Here is a 19304-nt window from a genome sequence, read left to right on the forward strand (position 1 = left end):
TAATATGGAAAGCCTTGTCGGAAAGGTGGGACGTTTGTATGTCGGAATGGCGGGACGTTTGTATGTCTTAATGGTGGGATGTTTGTATGTCGGAATGGTGGGACGTTTGTATGTCGGAATGGCGGGACGTTTGTATGTCGGAATGGCGGGACGTTTGCATATCGGAATGGCGGGACGTTTGTATGTCGGAATGGCGGGACGTTTGCATGTCGGAATGGTGGGACGTTTGTATGTCGGAATGGCGGGACGTTTGCATGTCGGAATGGCGGGACGTTTGTATGTCGGAATGGCGGGACGTTTGTATGTCGGAATGGCGGGACGTTTGTATGTCGGAATGGCGGGACGTTTGTTTGTCGGAATGGCGGGACGTTTGCATATCGGAATGGCGGGACGTTTGCATGTCGGAATGGCGGGACGTTTGCATGTCGGAATGGCGGGACGTTTGTATGTCGGAATGGCGGGACGTTGGTATGTCGGAATGACGGGAAGTCGGAATGGCGGGACGTTTGTATGTCGGAATGGCGGGACGTTTGTATGTCGGAATGACGGGAAGTCAGAATGGTGGGACGTTTGTATGTCGGAATGGCGGGACGTTTGCATGTCGGAATGGCGGGACGTTTGTATGTCGGAATGACGGGAAGTCGGAATGGCGGGACGTTTGTATGTCGGAATGACGGGAAGTCGGAATGGCGGGACGTTTGTATGTCGGAATGGCGGGATGTTAGTATGTCGGAATGACGGGAAGTCGGAATGGCGGGACGTTTGCATATCAGAATAGCGGGATGTCGGAATGGTGGGACGTTTGTATGTCAGAATGGCGGGACGTTTGCATATCGGAATAGCGGGATGTCGGAATGGCGGGAAGCCGGAATGGCGGGACGTTTGTATGTCGGAATAGCGGTATGTCGGAATGGCTGGACGTTTGTATGTCTTAATGGTGGGACATTTGTATGTCGGAATGGTGGGAAGTCGGAATGGTGGGAAGTCGGAATGGCGGGACGTTTGTATGTCGGAATGACGGGAAGTCAGAATGGCGGGACGTTTGTATGTCGGAATGGTGGGAAGTCGGAATGGCGGGACGTTTGTATGTCTTAATGGTGGGACGTTTGTATGTCGGAATGGAGGGACGTTTGCATATCGGAATAGCGGGATGTCGGAATGGTGGGAAGTCGGAATGACGGGAAGTCAGAATGGCGGGACGTTTGTATGTCGGAATGGTGGGAAGTCGGAATGGCGGGACGTTTGTATGTCGGAATGGTGGGAAGTCGGAATGGCGGGACGTTTGTATGTCTTAATGGTGGGACGTTTGTATGTCGGAATGGTGGGAAGTCGGAATGGAGGGACGTTTGTATATCAGAATGACGGGAAGTTGGAATGGTGGGACGTTTGTATGTCGGAATGGCGGGACGTTTGCATATCGGAATGGCGGAACGTTTGTATGTCGGAATGGCAGGAAGTCGGAATGATGGGACGTTTGTATGTCGGAATGGTGGGAAGTCTGAATGGCGGGACGTTTGTATGTCTTAATGGTGGGACGTTTGTATGTCGGAATGGTGGGAAGTCGGAATGGAGGGACGTTTGTATGTCGGAATGACGGGAAGTTGGAATGGTGGGACGTTTGTATGTCGGAATGACAGGAAATCGGAATGGCGGGACGTTTGTATGTCGGAATGGTGGGACGTTTGTATGTCGGAATGACGGGATGTTTGTATGTCGGAATGGTGGGACGTTTGTATGTCGGAATGACGGGAAATCGGAATGGCGGGACATTTGTATGTCGGAATGACTGGAAGTCGGAATGGCGGGACGTTTGTATGTCGGAATGGTGGGACGTTTGCATATCGGAATGGCGGGACGTTTGCATGTCGGAATGGTGGGACGTTTGTATGTCGGAATGACGGGAAATCGGAATGGTGGGACGTTTGTATGTCGGAATGGTGGGACATTTGCATATCGGAATGGCGGAACGTTTGTATGTCGGAATGACGGGAAGTCAGAATGGCGGGACGTTTGTATGTCGGAATGGCAGGAAGTCGGAATAGTGGGACGTTTGTATGTCAGAATGGTGGGACGTTTGTATGTCGGAATGGTGGGACGTTTGCATATCGGAATAGCGGGATGTCGGAATGGCGGGACGTTTGCATGTCGGAATGACGGGAAATCGGAATGGCGGGACGTTTGTATGTCGGAATGACTGGAAGTCGGAATGGTGGGACGTTTGTATGTCGGAATGACGGGAAGTCGGAATGGCGGGACGCTTGCATGTCGGAATAGTCGGAATGGCGGGACGTTTGTATGTCGGAATAGTCGGAATGGCGGGACCTTTTTAATGTCGGAATAGTCGGAATGGCGGGACGTTTGCATGTCGGAATTATCGGAATGGCGGGACGTTTGTATGTCGGAATAGCAGGAAGTCGGAATGGTGGGTCGTTTGTATGCCGGAATAGCAGGAAGTCGGAATGGTGGGTCGTTTGCATGCCGGAATAGCAGGAAGTCGGAATGGTGGGAAGTTTGCATGCCGGAATTGTCGGAATGGCGGGACATTTGCATGTCGGAATAGCAGGATGTCGGAATGGCGGGATGTCGGATTAGCGCAACGTTTGCATGTCGAAATGATAATTACTTGGTGACCTGAACCACAAATAGTTTTTTTGCACAACTACAACTGAAAGAAACCACAGCTCAACATGAACATTTTGTAAAGCAACGCAAACAGAGGCGGCTGGGACCACGTCCAACTTTTACCGGCACTTAGAGAGGAAGCATAGAGAAAGGTAAGCTAAGTGTAAGTGAGATTTAGTGAATACTAGCTAAACACGTTTGCTAACCATGTGTATATGCTTCAGGACACGGGTTTCATTTGTTTGCCGGTTATTTAACCCCTAGCTTGGCGCACTAGCATATTAGCACATTAGCTAATATGCAGTTAGCTAATGCAGTGTTAACTTTGTGTGAGAGTGAGGAGTCAGGACTTATTCCTACATTACGTTTTTTCTCTTGATAAAAATGAGGAAACGGGTGACGTAAAGCTATGTAGCTAATGTATATAGTTATGTTATTAAATGACGTAAACGATACTTGCCGCGCTCACTCTCCTGGATGAGAGTGAGTCAGCAGAGTAACTTTAATGCTCCACTTCTGTGAAGTTACACATTAAATATGCTTTGCCTGGCTATAAGCGTACACCACATACTTTAAGAATGCTAATTTTGGTGTTAAATACACAAACAAATATATAACTTTATATAGTCAAACACTAAAGCTTATGTGTGTAAGTGTTGTAAGTCTCTGACCTAACTGAAGAATGATATATTTACAGTATGTGCAGGTGGGGCCTGACACTTGTCATTACACCTCATTTGCCTTCAGACATGATGAGAGGTGTTTTCAGATTATTTGAAAGACTTCACACACATGAATTCCTACCAGATCCTGCTTCTTTCTCACAAATACTTTTGTGAGGCACAGCGCAAAATCTATCAAACCAACACTTCAGGTTATCAGCTCCTGCTCTGTTCCCCATCCTCACACAGTCCTGTCCATCAGGACTTTCTGCACTGTTGTCGGGCTGGCCAGGAGCCCAAAACGTTAACCTAACACATGAAGAACAAAGAGCAGGTTGAATAGAAACGGGTGACTTTGATTCTGGAAATGGACTAAAATGTTTTCACAACAATCGAACCATGTGTCCAGAGGTGAGCGGTCCACCCACAACCATCTGCCTTCTTCCTCTGAGTCTGTCAGTCCGATCCAGAACCTGTCCTCATTTTCCTCCATTTTGTCTCTTACTCTAATCTCCAGGAATCTCTGAACAGGGAAGATTGATGGAAATGAGTCTGTGAGACTTTTCTCTGCTGAGATGAAGAAACGTGAGGATGTGATAAAATGAGAGGGAACTTGAACCTGCAGCAGTGTTTCATACCTGCTCCTCCCTGCTGTTTATCTTCACCAGGTCTCCTCCTTTGCGTCGACATTCATCTCTGCTCTTTGTCCAGGAATTTTTCATGGTGCTGAAATAATAGCACTTTCCTCCATGTCGCTCCCAGACTGCTTCAGCATTCAGAGTTGAAAATCATTGAAAGAAAGAAAAAGGTTAAATCAGAAGTTAGTTCAGGTTAATTTAAAAGAAATAAACAAAAAATAGAATTCGTAATTAAAAAAGAAACATGCAGCAGCCTGATTTATGAATATAAACATTAAGATTGAAAGAAAGGCTCAACAATTGTAACGTCTGTTTTTTTCTTTGTAAATTTTAACATTCTTTCATTTTACATGACATGTAGCTGTTTCAGGATGATGTTTACATGTAGTTACGCTGTAGTAGGGCTGGGCGGTAAAACTATAACGCTTTATTGAGGAATAACTTTTCCTCACAAGCGATATGAAACATGGCCAATGTACTTTTCCATAGATTACATTCGTCCATTTTTCTTTTTAATTATTTTTTTTTGGGGCTTTTGTGCCTTTAATGGATAAGATAGTTCAGAGAAACAGGAAGCAGAGAGAGGGGGAACAACACGCAGCAAAGGGCCGTCCGATGTGGGACTCGAACCGGGGCCAGCTGCAGCGAGGACTATAGCCTCTTGTACATGGGGCGCCTGCTACCCACTACGCCACGGACCACCCCACATTTGTCCACCTTTTGACAGACAACACGAACAGCCAATGACAACAAGAGTTGCGCCATTCTGAACCAATCAGGTGGCTGGAATAGAGCCATGCCAGCAGCTAGTCGTGGCGTGTTTGTTTGTGCTGCTCCAGCCGTATAAAGAAAGAAAATGGCTGTGTTCGAAACCGTATACTTCTCCTACTACTTCCACTACTCATACTAACTTTTTGAGTTAGTATGCGAGTTTTAGTATGCGAGAAGTTCCCGGATGCATACTAGATTCTCCGAAATGTTGGGTATGCATCATGAGGTTACTACTCATACTCAAACTACCCAAGATGCAACATAACGTGACGTCGCCGATCGTCATTTCCTGTCAAAACGGCAGTTTCAAGCTAGCTACAACGAGGGTAGGTTCACTTCCTGTTTTCAAAACAAAAGCACCAATTGTATCGTAATGGCTTTCCCTATGAGAAAAGGCAACGGGTATTTTATTTTATGAAAATAACCGGAAGTGCGTTGCTCACTGCAGCTAGCTTTAGTAGCGCCGAATTCGTGGAAACAAAATTGTAAATAGCCGGTATTTTGTCAGGTTTTCAACACGTTGGGGATCTAAACGACTACTTTCTCGCCTGAAAATGTTTCAAATGTTGCTAAAGTTTACAGAGTTTAGAGCTTAAGCGAAATCAGCTTCAGGCCGGCTGATTTCGGCTCGGGCAGGAGCGAAATGTATTGTGGGTAAATGCTCTGCATACTGTCTGATCGATGAGTATGCAGTATGGAAGTATGTAGTTTGCAAGTATGTAGTATGTAGTATGCGGTTTCGAACTATGAGTGCTCCCTCTGAAGAAACGACGGAAGACGCAGCCCAAGACGTAAGGGATGACATCATTGATGACATTGTTGATAAGAAGGGCCCGAAAAGTTCGGTGGTGTGGAGGTATTTTGGTTTTTTAAAGGCCGACACCAAACAGAGTAGCGTGCACTGCTAATTATGTCGAGCACAGGTTCCAACAAAGACGGGGAATACCGCTAATCTGTTCCATCACCTGAAGCAGCGCCACCCGTCTGAGCACGGAGAATGCTAACTGTTACCAACACAGCCCGGAACAGGTCCTAACCTTCCCCTGATAACAGCGCCTGTGCAGCAGCAGCAGACCACAGAGTCTGCTTCATCCAGCGCCGTGTGACACAAAGTCTGAGAGACACCGTGATGTTACAGATGGAGCTTATTGTGCTGCTAAAGACATGCTGCCAATAAGCAGGGTGGAAAATAAGGGGTTCAAGTGGATGCTGAAAGTTATGGACCCGATATATATCAATATCGACTGATATAAAAAAAAAAAAAACACGACATTTGACTTTTGCCCATATCGCCCAGCCCTCGCTGTGGAAGTTGTGAGGCTACACAGTTTTGTTTTACCGGAACCTTTCATCAATAAAAAAAGAAGTTTATATCAGTAGGTTCGGGTTACGTTAACCTGGGTGAGTGAATCTACATCAACACATTGAAAACAGATCAGCATCTGTCATCTGCTGAATTTAACTGAAGCAGGTTGTAAACAATCCAGATTTCATCCAAAAAGAGTCACAAGTTGACGTGACGGCACTGAATGAGACTTTTAGACTGAACCTTGTGGAAAGTCTCACCTGAGAAATTCTTCCTCAAAGCTTCATTCTCCTCTTTCAGGGTTTGAAAGGTGTGATGGCTCTCCGAGAAAACCAAAGCTGATAAAGAAAAGACAGCAGTTAGCTCAGGTCACAGACTGATGGTGTTCACACAACTTTCATCACAGCGTGGGGCAACAAAAATGAAACATTTGGTCTTTATGCCAGATTTCAAGTGATTTATTATGTATCCGTCCATTCATCCATTCTCTGCCACTTATCTGGTTCCAGTTTTTGGGGGCAACAGTCTAAGCATAGATCTACTAGAGTTACTCAAGCCACCTTAACTGGTTCCTTTTGATGCAGAGGAGCAGCAACTCTACTCTAAACCCCCCCCCCCCCCCCCAAACAGTAGTTCATTTACAGTGAACAAAAAATCCATGAAATACACAAGAGCCTTCTGAACAAAAAAACAACAGCAAAAAGCCCAGATAAAAAGGGGGGGAACTAAAGAAAGCACAAAATTACTGATTACTGATCAGTAATCAAAATGACTGATTACTGATCAGTGGACTGAGCTCCTCACCTTTTCCCTAAGACTGAGCCCATCCAGCCTTAAGAGGAAGCTCATTTCTGCCACTTGCATTCATGATCCCATTCTTTTGGTCACACAGCTCATGATCATAGGTGAGATGGAACATTAGATCAATAGGTAAATCGACACCTTTGCTTAAAGCTCTCTTTTCACCACGACAGACCAGTACAGCATCCGCATCACTGCAGATGCTGCCCCAATCTATCATTCTGCTCCTTTCTACTCCCTCTCATGAACAAGACTCTGAGATACTTAAAGTCTTCCACTTAAGGGTAAGACTCACCAGCAAACAAGCCGGACTACTTTCGCCTTGACCAACACGGGACAAGAACTCGGCTCACAGGACACTGTCGGGGGTAAGTCAGTTTGAATGCACGACACTGGTTATGGTGATGCCATACAGACTCATGTCAAATATCCCGAACTATCCCTTTAAGGGTAAGACTCACCCTCAACCTGGAGTGGGCAGTCCATGCTGTTCTGAGACTTGGAGGTGCTAATTCTCATCCCTGATGTTTCACACTTTTTTGCAAATCGCCTCAGTGCCTCCTAGAGGTCTCCACTCGATAAAACCAACAAGACCTCATGACCTGTTAAAAGCAAAGCTGCAATCCTAAGCCGACCAAACAGGGAACCCTTCGACCCGTGGCTGTGCCTAGAAATTCTGTCTAACTTAATGTCCCTTTTTTGAAATATTGGTCAAGCCAATTGGTGGCACCTGATCCAACTCACCACCAGGAGATGATCAATTGACGGCTTAGCTTGTCTCTTCACCCAAGTGTCCAAGACATGATCAGAGGTCTGATGATATGATCAGCCTTCAGTCTGCAATCTAGGGTTTCCTGGTGCCAGGGGCACTCAGTCCAACAACAATACACGCCTCAAGTTCAGATGGGGCTGGCCATTCTTCCTTGTTCCCCTCATGAACATTCAAGTCCCCAAGTGGGACAACGTCCCCAGGTAGTGCTCTGTTACTCTCTCATCCACCAGGGAAAACTTAAACATTTGAGCGTACAAACGGGGCTATGAGTAAGCCAACATTTGCCTGCTGCCTCTCACCCAGGGTGACTCCAAAGATTAATAGGGTATTAATAAGCCCCTCTCCTGGAGATTTGTTCCAGAACTTCTGCTTTGCATCGAGGTGAGCCAGACTATATCCAGCCTGTTTCTCTCAATGTCCCACAAAGTTCAGGCTCCTTCCCCACCAGTGAAGTAATGGCCGATGTCCCAACAGCCAGTTTCAGCAGAGAGGGATCAAATTGCCAAGGCCTTCACCTTTGACTGCCACCTAGGGGTGTGTTTATGGGAATGTTTGACCATTCTTCCAGAAGTGCATTTGTGAGGTCATACACTGATGTTGGACGAGAAGGCCTGGCTCACAGTGTCCGCTCTAATTCATCCAAAGGTGTTTTATCAGGTTGAGGTCAGGACTCTGTGCAGGCCAGTCAAGTTCTTCCACACCAAACTCTCACATCCATGTCTTTGTAGACTCGTGTGTAGTTATGTTGGAGCAGGAAGGGGCCATCCCCAAACTGTTTCCCACAAACTGTTTCCACAAACTGTTTCCACAAACTGTTTCCCACAAACTGTTTCCCACAAACTGTTTCCCCAAACTGTTTCCACAAACTGTTTCCCCAAACTGTTTCCCCAAACTGTTTCCCCAAACTGTTTCCCCAAACTGTTTCCACAAACTGTTTCCACAAACTGTTTCCCCAAACTGTTTCCCCAAACTGTTTCCCCAAACTGTTTCCACAAACTGTTTCCACAAACTGTTTCCCCAAACTGTTTCCCCAAACTGTTTCCACAAACTGTTTCCACAAACTGTTTCCCCAAACTGTTTCCCCAAACTGTTTCCACAAACTGTTTCCCCAAACTGTTTCCCCAAACTGTTTCCACAAACTGTTTCCCCAAACTGTTTCCCCAAACTGTTTCCCCAAACTGTTTCCCCAAACTGTTTCCACAAACTGTTTCCACAAACTGTTTCCCCAAACTGTTTCCACAAACTGTTTCCCCAAACTGTTTCCCCAAACTGTTTCCTCAAACTGTTTCCACAAACTGTTTCCCCAAACTGCTTCCCCAAACTGCTTCCCCAAACTGTTTCCCCAAACTGTTTCCACAAACTGTTTCCCCAAACTGTTTCCCCAAACTGTTTCCCCAAACTGTTTCCTCAAACTGTTTCCACAAACTGTTTCCCCAAACTGCTTCCCCAAACTGTTTCCCCAAACTGTTTCCCCAAACTGTTTCCCCAAACTGTTTCCCCAAACTGTTTCCCCAAACTGTTTCCACAAACTGTTTCCACAAACTGTTTCCACAAACTGTTTCCCCAAACTGTTTCCACAAACTGTTTCCACAAACTGTTTCCACAAACTGTTTCCCCAAACTGTTTCCCCAAACTGTTTCCACAAACTGTTTCCACAAACTGTTTCCCCAAACTGTTTCCCCAAACTGTTTCCTCAAACTGTTTCCACAAACTGTTTCCCCAAACTGCTTCCCCAAACTGCTTCCCCAAACTGTTTCCCCAAACTGTTTCCACAAACTGTTTCCACAAACTGTTTCCCCAAACTGTTTCCCCAAACTGTTTCCTCAAACTGTTTCCACAAACTGTTTCCCCAAACTGCTTCCCCAAACTGCTTCCCCAAACTGTTTCCCCAAACTGTTTCCACAAACTGTTTCCCCAAACTGTTTCCCCAAACTGTTTCCCCAAACTGTTTCCCCAAACTGTTTCCCCAAACTGTTTCCCCAAACTGTTTCCCCAAACTGTTTCCACAAACTGTTTCAACAAACTGTTTCCCCAAACTGTTTCCCCAAACTGTTTCCCCAAACTGTTTCCCCAAACTGTTTCCCCAAACTGTTTCCACAAACTGTTTCCCCAAACTGTTTCCCCAAACTGTTTCCCCAAACTGTTTCCCCAAACTGTTTCCCCAAACTGTTTCCACAAACTGTTTCAACAAACTGTTTCCACAAACTGTTTCCCCAAACTGCTTCCCCAAACTGCTTCCCCAAACTGTTTCCCCAAACTGTTTCCTCAAACTGTTTCCACAAACTGTTTCCCTAAACTGTTTCCCCAAACTGTTTCCCCAAACTGTTTCCCCAAACTGTTTCCCCAAACTGTTTCCCCAAACTGTTTCCACAAACTGTTTCAACAAACTGTTTCCACAAACTGTTTCCCCAAACTGCTTCCCCAAACTGCTTCCCCAAACTGCTTCCCCAAACTGTTTCCACAAACTGTTTCCCCAAACTGTTTCCCCAAACTGTTTCCTCAAACTGTTTCCACAAACTGTTTCCCCAAACTGCTTCCCCAAACTGTTTCCCCAAACTGTTTCCCCAAACTGTTTCCACAAACTGTTTCCCCAAACTGTTTCCCCAAACTGTTTCCACAAACTGTTTCCCCAAACTGTTTCCCCAAACTGTTTCCACAAACTGTTTCCCCAAACTGTTTCCACAAACTGTTTCCCCAAACTGTTTCCCCAAACTGTTTCCCCAAACTGTTTCCACAAACTGTTTCCCCAAACTGTTTCCCCAAACTGTTTCCACAAACTGTTTCCCCCAAACTGTTTCCACAAACTGTTTCCACAAACTGTTTCCCCAAACTGTTTCCCCAAACTGTTTCCCCAAACTGTTTCCCCAAACTGTTTCCCCAAACTGTTTCCACAAACTGTTTCCCCAAACTGTTTCCACAAACTGTTTCCCCAAACTGTTTCCCCAAACTGTTTCCACAAACTGTTTCAACAAACTGTTTCCCAGAAACTGTTTCCCCAAACTGTTTCCACAAACTGTTTCCACAAACTGTTTCCCCAAACTGTTTCCCCAAACTGTTTCCCCAAACTGTTTCCACAAACTGTTTCCCCAAACTGTTTCCACAAACTGTTTCCACAAACTGTTTCCACAAACTGTTTCCACAAACTGTTTCCCCAAACTGTTTCCACAAACTGTTTCCACAAACTGTTTCCCCAAACTGTTTCCACAAACTGTTTCAACAAACTGTTTCCCCAAACTGTTTCCCCAAACTGTTTCCTCAAACTGTTTCCCCAAACTGCTTCCCCAAACTGCTTCCCCAAACTGTTTCCCCAAACTGTTTCCCCAAACTGTTTCCCCAAACTGTTTCCCCAAACTGTTTCCTCAAACTGTTTCCACAAACTGTTTCCCCAAACTGCTTCCCCAAACTGTTTCCCCAAACTGTTTCCCCAAACTGTTTCCACAAACTGTTTCCCCAAACTGTTTCCCCAAACTGTTTCCACAAACTGTTTCAACAAACTGTTTCCCCAAACTGTTTCCCCAAACTGTTTCCCCAAACTGTTTCCTCAAACTGTTTCCACAAACTGTTTCCCCAAACTGCTTCCACAAACTGTTTCCCCAAACTGTTTCCCCAAACTGTTTCCACAAACTGTTTCCCCAAACTGTTTCCCTAAACTGTTTCCACAAACTGTTTCCTCAAACTGTTTCCACAAACTGTTTCCACAAACTGTTTCCACAAACTGTTTCTCGAAACTGTTAGTTGGCATAAAGTGACAAAATGTAGTAAAATAAACACCTACGGGTGAAGTTTAGAGGTTTTGCATCAGACTGAAGACATGTTGTAGAATTAGAATAAAATACCAGAAACAAAATGCTTTTGTCTTTAGTGTCTAATTGAACTCTGCAGGAACTTATGATGATGTCTCAGATGTTCTTTGAGTATTTTGCAGACAGAAAAGCATCAAGACTCACCACGAACATGTCCTCGCTGCTCTTCAGACGCGTCAGGAAGAAATTCTGTGCGACGCCTTCGTGTTTCACAGTTTTGTGTTGAATGAACTTCCTGAAAAACTGATTATTTATAATCTTTATCAGTGAGGTCACAGATTATATATTATATATAATATATTTATATGTATTTATGATACTTTTTTTCATTTGCGTCCTGCTTAATATCAGTTTAATTCGTCTTTTTTCCTCTTTTTACCCACTTATTCTCTACAATTTGTGTTATTTCACATCAGGAATCTGCAACTTCTCAAACTACCAGGAAATAGTCCCCCAACTGTAATGTTTGAAACTCAAAAGAAGGAACAACAAAAAGCGTTTATGATCAAAAACAGTTTAATATATTTCACAGGTGACCCTGCTGTTGTAGCACAGAATAATGAGATGAATGAGAAAACAGATCAAACACAAAATATGATCAAAGCAGAAAGTTTCAGGATTCTTTCAACATGTTTGGAAGGAAACTTTAAATGTTTTTCCAAAAATCGCATCGCTGCACCTTCTGGATTCTGTGCCGAGTTTGTTTAATACTCTGAACTTTTCAAGGAAATTCATATTTTTATTTATATATTCATCATCATACTGATAAAGCCCATCTAGGTTTTGCTGCTTTCTCACAAATACTTTTGTGAGGTTTGTCACAGGACATATCAAACCAGCACCTCAGATCACCAGCTCCCCCTTTCTGCCCCATCCTCCCACAGTCCTCTCCTGCAGGATTGTTTCGTCTCCAGTTGTCCGGCTCGTTGAGGCTCCAAAAACTCAAACTAAGAGATAAAGAACAGAAGAAAAGGGTCAATAAAAACTGGTGACTTTGATTCTGGAATTGGACTAAAATGTTTTCACAACAATTAGTTTTTTTGTTTTGCAACACAGACAAACAAGAAAACTAATCTGTATCTAAAACCTAGAAATAACTCTGATGTTATGTCACAATTTAATATTGTTTATTTAAAAATCCCAGAGGAAATGGTTCGGCATCTGAAATCAACAGCTTGCACTCTGGACATAAATACCATCCGACTTTTTAAAAACTGTTTTTACCTCAGTAGAAAGCGATCTCCTACAAATAGTTAACAGCTCACTGGCATCAGGCATTTTCCCCAAGTCACTAAAGACAGCTGCCATTAAGCCACTCCCAAAGAAGAGAACTCTAGACGCCTCTATGATGAACAACTACAGACCTGTCTCTAATCTCTCTTTTATATCTAAGATTATTGAGAAAGTTGTATTTAACCAGCTCAACGACTTTCTGAATGAAAGTGGAAGTCTTGATAACTTTCAATCAGGCTTCAGACGTCATCACAGCACTGAAACAGCTCTGGTCAAAGTGTTAAACGACATCAGGTTGAATACTGATTCTGGTAATGTTTCAGTCCTGGTTCGGTTGGACCTCAGCGCTGCGTTTGATACTGTAGATCACAGAATCCTGTTGCACAGGCTGGAAAACTGGGTTGGACTTTCTGGAGCGGTCCTTAACTGGTTCAGGTCCTACTTAGAAGGCCGGAGTTATTTTGTTACAATTGGCAGCTATGAATCTGAGCGAGTGGCCATGACTTGTGGAGTCCCCCAGGGGTCAATTCTTGGACCTCTTCTGTTTAACTTGTATATGCTCCCTTTGGGTCAGATATTGCAGAACTTTAACATCAATTATCACAGTTATGCAGACGATACACAACTTTATGTGTCTCTGTCACCGGACGACTGCAGCCCAGCAGACGTACTGTGTCAGTGTCTGGAGGAAGTAAACACCTGGATGAGAGAGAAATTTCTACAATTAAATGAAGACCAAACTGAGATCATTCTGTTTGGGAGCAAAGAGAAGAGGGTCAGCGTTGGTAAATATCTTGAGACTCGGGCCCTTACAATCACTGACCCAGTTGGTAACCTCGGAGTGTTGATAGACTCAGATCTGACTTTCAGCAGCCACATCAAAGCTGTCACCAAGGCAGCTTTTTACCATCTCAGAAACATCAACAGAATTAAAGGTTTCCTCTCCCAAACAGACCAGGAGAAACTCATCCATGCATTCATCTCCAGCAGACTCCATCACTGTAAAGAGCATTAAACATTAAACATTACTGTAACGCTCTTTTAACTGGACTTCCCAAAAAGAGCATTAAACATCTGCAGCTCATCCAGAACGCTGCTGCTGGAGTTTTAACCCGGACTAAGAGATCTGAACACATCACAGCAGCTTTAAAATCTTTACTCTGGCTTCCAGTCAGTCACAAAATAGATGTTAAAAGCCTGCTGATGGTTTACATCTGTGATCTGTTCAGAGAATATAAAGCCAGCAGAGCTCTTAGATCCAAGGACTCAGGTCAGCTGGTCCAGTCCAGAGTCCAGACTAAACATGGAGAAGCAGCATTTAGCTGTTATGCTGCAAACAAGTGGAACAAACTGCCAGTGGAGATTAAACTTTCACCAAATGTAGACATTTTTAAATCCAGGTTAAAAACATTTCTGTTCTCATGTGTCTGCATGAAATCTGCACGCTTTCTTTGAACTTATCTGGACTGTTGCTTGTTTTTAAATTAATTTAAATGATTTTTTTTGTTTCTCTTTATATTCTTTTATGTATTTTTAATGCTTCTTCCACTCCCTGCTGCAATGCTTTTATTTTATGTAAAGCACTTTGAATTGTTTTGGACATGAAATGTGCTACAAATAAGTTTGCTTTGATTTGAACAATCGAACCTTGTGTCCAGAGGTGAGCGGTCCACCCACAACCATCTGCCTTCTTCCTCTGAGTCTGTCAGTCCGATCCAGAACCTGTCGTCATATTCCTCCATTTTTTCTCTCAGTCTGGCCTCCAGGAAAATCTGAACAGGGAACATTGATGGAAATGAGTCTGAGACTTTTCTCTGCTGAGATGGAGAAACATGAGGATGTGATAAAATGAGAGGGAACTTGAACCTGCAGCAGTGTTTCATACCTGGTCTTCCCTGCTGTTTATCTTCACCAGGTCTCCTCCTTTACGTCCACATTCAAGTCTGCTCTTTGTCCAGGAATATTTCATGGTGCTGAAATAATAGCACTTTCCTCCATGTTGCTCCCAGCTGTCCTCACACTCCAGAACTGGCTCATCTTCGAACAGATAACAGCAAAGACTTCACTGAGTCAGGTGGAAGAAATCAGAGTTCATGTTTGTGTGATTCGGAGGCAGCAGGAGGCGCCTTCTGTCCTGCAGCTGAAAACAAACTTCCTGAATCTGTCAGTCCATCAAAGTTTCTTTAACCATCATCAGAGGAAACGAATGTGAGAAAAACAAAATCCAGAACTCACTGGTTACTTGATCAGGCAGTCGACACGCAGGAGGTGGATGAGTGGTCTTTTCTGTTTTGAGAGATGATGAAAAGTTTGGACTTCTGTCTTATTTTTTTCCCCAGAAGCTCAGCAGAGAAACAACAGAAGTTTTGGATACTTTGGTCTCAGAAGTTGAGAACAAACATGAAGAGAAATAACTGAAAACACGTCGACATTAGTCGATTGCTGAATTAGAATAAAGAAGGTTGGAAACAGTCCAGATTTAATCCAAAAAGAGTCACAAGTTAAACTGACCCGATAGCAGTGAATGAGACTTTTAGACTGAACCTTGTGGAGATTCTCACCTGAGAGATTCTTCCTCAGAGCTTCATTCTCCTCTTTCAGGGTTTGAAAGGTGTGATGGCTCTCCAAGAAAACCAAAGCTGATAAAGAAAAGACAGCAGTTAGCTCAGGTCACAGACTGATGGTGTTCACGAAACTTTCATCACAGCGTGGGGCAACAAAAATGAAACATTCGGTCTTTATGCCAGATTTCAAGTGATTTATTACGTCTCCATCCATTCATCTACTCTCTGCCACTTATCTGGGTCCAGGCGGTCCTGGGTCTGCCTCGAGGCCTCCTCCCAGTGGGACATGTACCCAACACAATGCCAGGGAGGCATCTGGAAGGCATCCTGACCAGTTACTCAAGCCACCTTAACTGGTTCCTTTTGATGCAGAGGAGCAGCAAACCCCCCCCCCTTTACACTTGGCACAATGCAGTCAGACAAGAACTGTTGTCCTGGCAACTGCCAAACCCAGACTCCTCCATCAGATCGCCAGATGGAGAAGCCTGGTTGGTCCCTCCAGAGAACGCGTCTCCACTGCTCTAGAGTCCATTGGTGGCGGGCTTTACACCGCTGCATCCGACGCTTTGCATCGCACTTGGTGATGTGTGGCTTGGATGCAGTTGCCATGGAAACCCATTCCATGAGGCTCTCTACGCTCTGTTCTTCTGCTAATCTGAAGGCCACATGAAGTTTGGAGGTCTGTAGCGATTGACTCTGCAGAAAGTGGGCGACCTCTGCGCTCTATGAGCCTCGGCGTCCGCTGACCCCACTCTGTCATTTTATGTGTCCGACCACTTCCTGGCTGAGCTGCTGTCGTTCCCAATCGCTTCCACTCTGTTATAGCACCACTGACAGCTGACTGTGGAATATTTAGCAGCAAGGAAATTTCCCGACTGGACTTGTTGCACAGGTGGCATCCTATCATGGTACCATGCAGGAACTGACTGAGCTCCTGAGAGCGACCCATTATTTCCCAAATGTTTGTAGAAGCAGTCTGCTTGAATTTATACACCTGTGCCCACGGAAGTGACTGGAACACCTGAATTTAATTATTTGGATGAGTGAATAATATAGTGTAGCTCCTGGGATCTCTGAGCCACTCAAACCCTACCACCACAACACGACTGCAGTCCATAGAGAAGTTCTTAGGTGTTCACTGAAAAGAACACGAGTTACTAAAAAGTTCAATTAAATCTAAAATCACAAGAAACGTTATGTTCTGTTGTGTTTATCATCAGATAAACGTGTTCACTTGTATGCTCTCCTCCTCTCTACATTTGTTTTTATACCTAGAAACATTTTCCTGCTAATTTAATTCACAGTAAATCAGCCTCTTGTTCATTTGTAAAAATGAAGCAGTACGAACTCACAGAAACGGTAAATGACGAATAGAGCAGCTGCCAGCAGGAGACAGAGAACCAGCAGAGCCACTCTCTCTGATGCCAGCTTCCATCCTCTGTTTGGTTTTTCCTGTTGAGAGGCAGCCGCTTCACCTGAGAAGCGTTTAGAGGAGAATCACGCCAAAAATCAAGGGTTAATCTTTCTTAAATCTAACGTTATGGTTAAAACTAGCAAAGAAACAGGGATGTTGTCACTGTGGGACTCAGTTTATTTTACAACCACCCACTTCCACCTGCAGAAATGTTAAAACCAGCTGCTCCCACAAGGCTTTGCACATATGTGAAGTTAAATATCCCACGAAGACAGGCTCTGACCCAATTTAACCCCTGATCACAATTAGATTAAATTAAACAAATACACAAAACACTGCATTTCTGTTCTGATGACCGAAACTTTTGAATTGAGTCATTCACAGCAAACTTTGAGATGTCTGTTAAACTTCAACGAACCACTCTGCAGTTCACCAGCCTATGTGTGTCACCATGGACACAACATCTTATGAACCACGACACACTGTCGTGCAGTTGTGTGCAGACAGAAGAACATCGAAGTGTTTATCACTGTGCAGAATCTGGTTCCACTTTTAACTGATATCATATCTTTTCATGCTGATAACTGTGAAACAGGATGTTTGTTTGGCACTATCTGCATGATATTGCATCAAAGTTTGTTGCTTCCTCATTTTACTTCTTTGCCTCTTTTTGAAAACAAACTTTACGTTTATTTTCCTTCATTCTTAATTTGCTAAAACATAATGTGTTATTGTTCCATTTGCCAAACTTAAATCTAATAACGTAATGATGTATTATGACAGTAAATGGACTTAAATTTCAAACATTATTTCTCAGGGCCTGTTTGCCCATTTGAGGTGTCATTTTCTGTCGTGTGTGGTTGTTGTTCGTGTGATGAAGACCACTCAGATCTGAGTGCAGGTTCCTCTTCATCTTCCTGCTGATTTCCCACCTCTGACAGAGTCTGATAATGTGGTTTCCTTTTATTTATTGTGAGCTTTGACGTTAACTGTAATGTTATATCCTCATTTGTAAGTCGCTTTGGATAAAAGCGTCTGCTAAATGCATAAACATTAACGTTCGTACCTTCGGTGTATCTCTGTGGACGGATCATCATGCAGACACCTCAGAGTTAGTCCAACTTGATCTGAAACACAAACATATTTAAACCTTTCGGTATCAACTGAACCAGTTATCAAAAGCTTTTCAATTTTGTTTAAATTTCTGCTGAATAATGGTGAAAATATATGACAGAAAAATGTCAAATACTACACACACAGGGGGGGAAACTGGCAGACTTTTACTGAGGGAATATAAGGTTTAAAGATCCTCTGTTTGGCAAATTTATAGAGAAAACAAAGGCAACTTCTTTGCTGTTAAAAGCTACGTGTTCCTTATTTTTTTTACCACTTCACTTCCTTTCTAACCTTTTTTGGGCAATATTCGAGCTGTGTCAGACAACACCGGAGGTGGATATTAATAGGCTCCCACAAAACACTCAAACTTGAGTCAAAACTAATGGAATACTTGCTGTTTTATACATTTTTAGATTAATAAAGTAGCCGAGAATGAAAACCTTGAATATGTAATTTCTAAGGCTGAGATATGTTTTAACAGTCATCTTTCATCTTAAATTAAACCCTTTGAAATGTGACATTTTTTGTTTCTAAGTGATCAATTAAAAAAGTTTAATGTGAGACGCGACAGATGAACAGGGCGGGAAACCAAACTGATAGATATCACCGTAAAACTTCCAGCCGATTACTCACATTTTAAAACATATTCTGTTGTTTTAAAGTGTTCCGAAAGTCTGTTTAAAATACAACTGAAGTATTTTCTGATTAAATGTGCACTAATTGGCATAAAGTGACAAAGTGTAGTAAAATAAACACCTACTGGTGAATTTTAGAGGTTTTGCATCAGACTGAAGACATGTTGTAGAATCAGAATAAAATACCAGAAACAAAATGCTTTTGTCTTTAGTGTCTAATTGAACTCTGCAGGAACTTATGATGATGTCTCAGATGTTCTTTGAGTATTTTGCAGACAGAAAAGCATCAAGACTCACCACGAACGTGTCCTCGCTGCTCTTCAGACGCGTCAGGAAGAAATTCTGTGCGACGCCTTCGTGTTTCACAGTTTTGTGTTGAATGAACTTCCTGAAAAACTGATTATTTATAATCTTTGTCAGTGAGGTCACAGTTTATATTTTTGAAAACAAAGGCATGCAAACTTAGGAGGGTCTAAGGTGAAGAGAGTTGCAATTCAGTTTGTTCAAGAGGGGGAGAAAGTTAATAAGACGATAAGGAGGCACGGCAGCTTGGAGGATGCTTGTGATTGGGAGATGCAGGTAGATTTAGGAAATAAGCTTGTTGTTCCCCAGGAAATAGCCTCTACAAATCTAAGGCCTGATATAGTCTTGTGGTCCAGGAGTAGAATGAGAGTCTATTTCATAGAGCTGACTGTTCCCTGGTAGGAATTAGTAGCAGAAGCATATGAAAGGAAAAAGCTTAGGTATGTGGAGTTGGGGGCAGAAGCAGAGCAACGAGGATGGAAGCTTAGAATCTGTCCAGTGGAAGTAGGATGTAGAGGATTTGTTGCAAAGTCTGTTGTCTCATTGTTGAGGGAGCTGGGTGTAAGTGGACAGAGTGTGAGGAAAATAGTGAAGGAAATGTCAGATGAGGCAGTAAAGTCCAGTCAGTGGATTTGGATTAGTAGAAGCAATATCAGCTGAGGGA

At 43.5% G+C, this 19304-nt stretch overlaps 1 protein-coding gene across 1 annotated transcript; it reads right to left on the reverse strand.

The window, feature by feature from the left end:
* Window positions 1–11918: 11918 nt before the first annotated feature.
* illr4 (immune-related, lectin-like receptor 4) lies at window positions 11919–18757 on the reverse strand. The gene is made up of 8 exons (XM_075449704.1): window positions 18635–18757; window positions 17653–17713; window positions 16525–16647; window positions 15170–15247; window positions 14844–14894; window positions 14494–14645; window positions 14256–14380; window positions 11919–12322 (listed from the first exon to the last, which is right to left on the reverse strand). The coding sequence occupies exons 2-8, from the start codon at window positions 17681–17683 to the stop codon at window positions 12133–12135; spliced, it is 750 nt and encodes a 249-aa protein (XP_075305819.1). The 5' UTR covers window positions 17684–17713; window positions 18635–18757; the 3' UTR covers window positions 11919–12132.
* Between the last annotated feature and the right edge of the window lie 547 nt (window positions 18758–19304).

Source organism: Odontesthes bonariensis, chromosome 18 (assembly GCF_027942865.1).
Source record: "Odontesthes bonariensis isolate fOdoBon6 chromosome 18, fOdoBon6.hap1, whole genome shotgun sequence".
Classification (NCBI taxonomy): Eukaryota; Metazoa; Chordata; class Actinopteri; order Atheriniformes; family Atherinopsidae; genus Odontesthes; species Odontesthes bonariensis.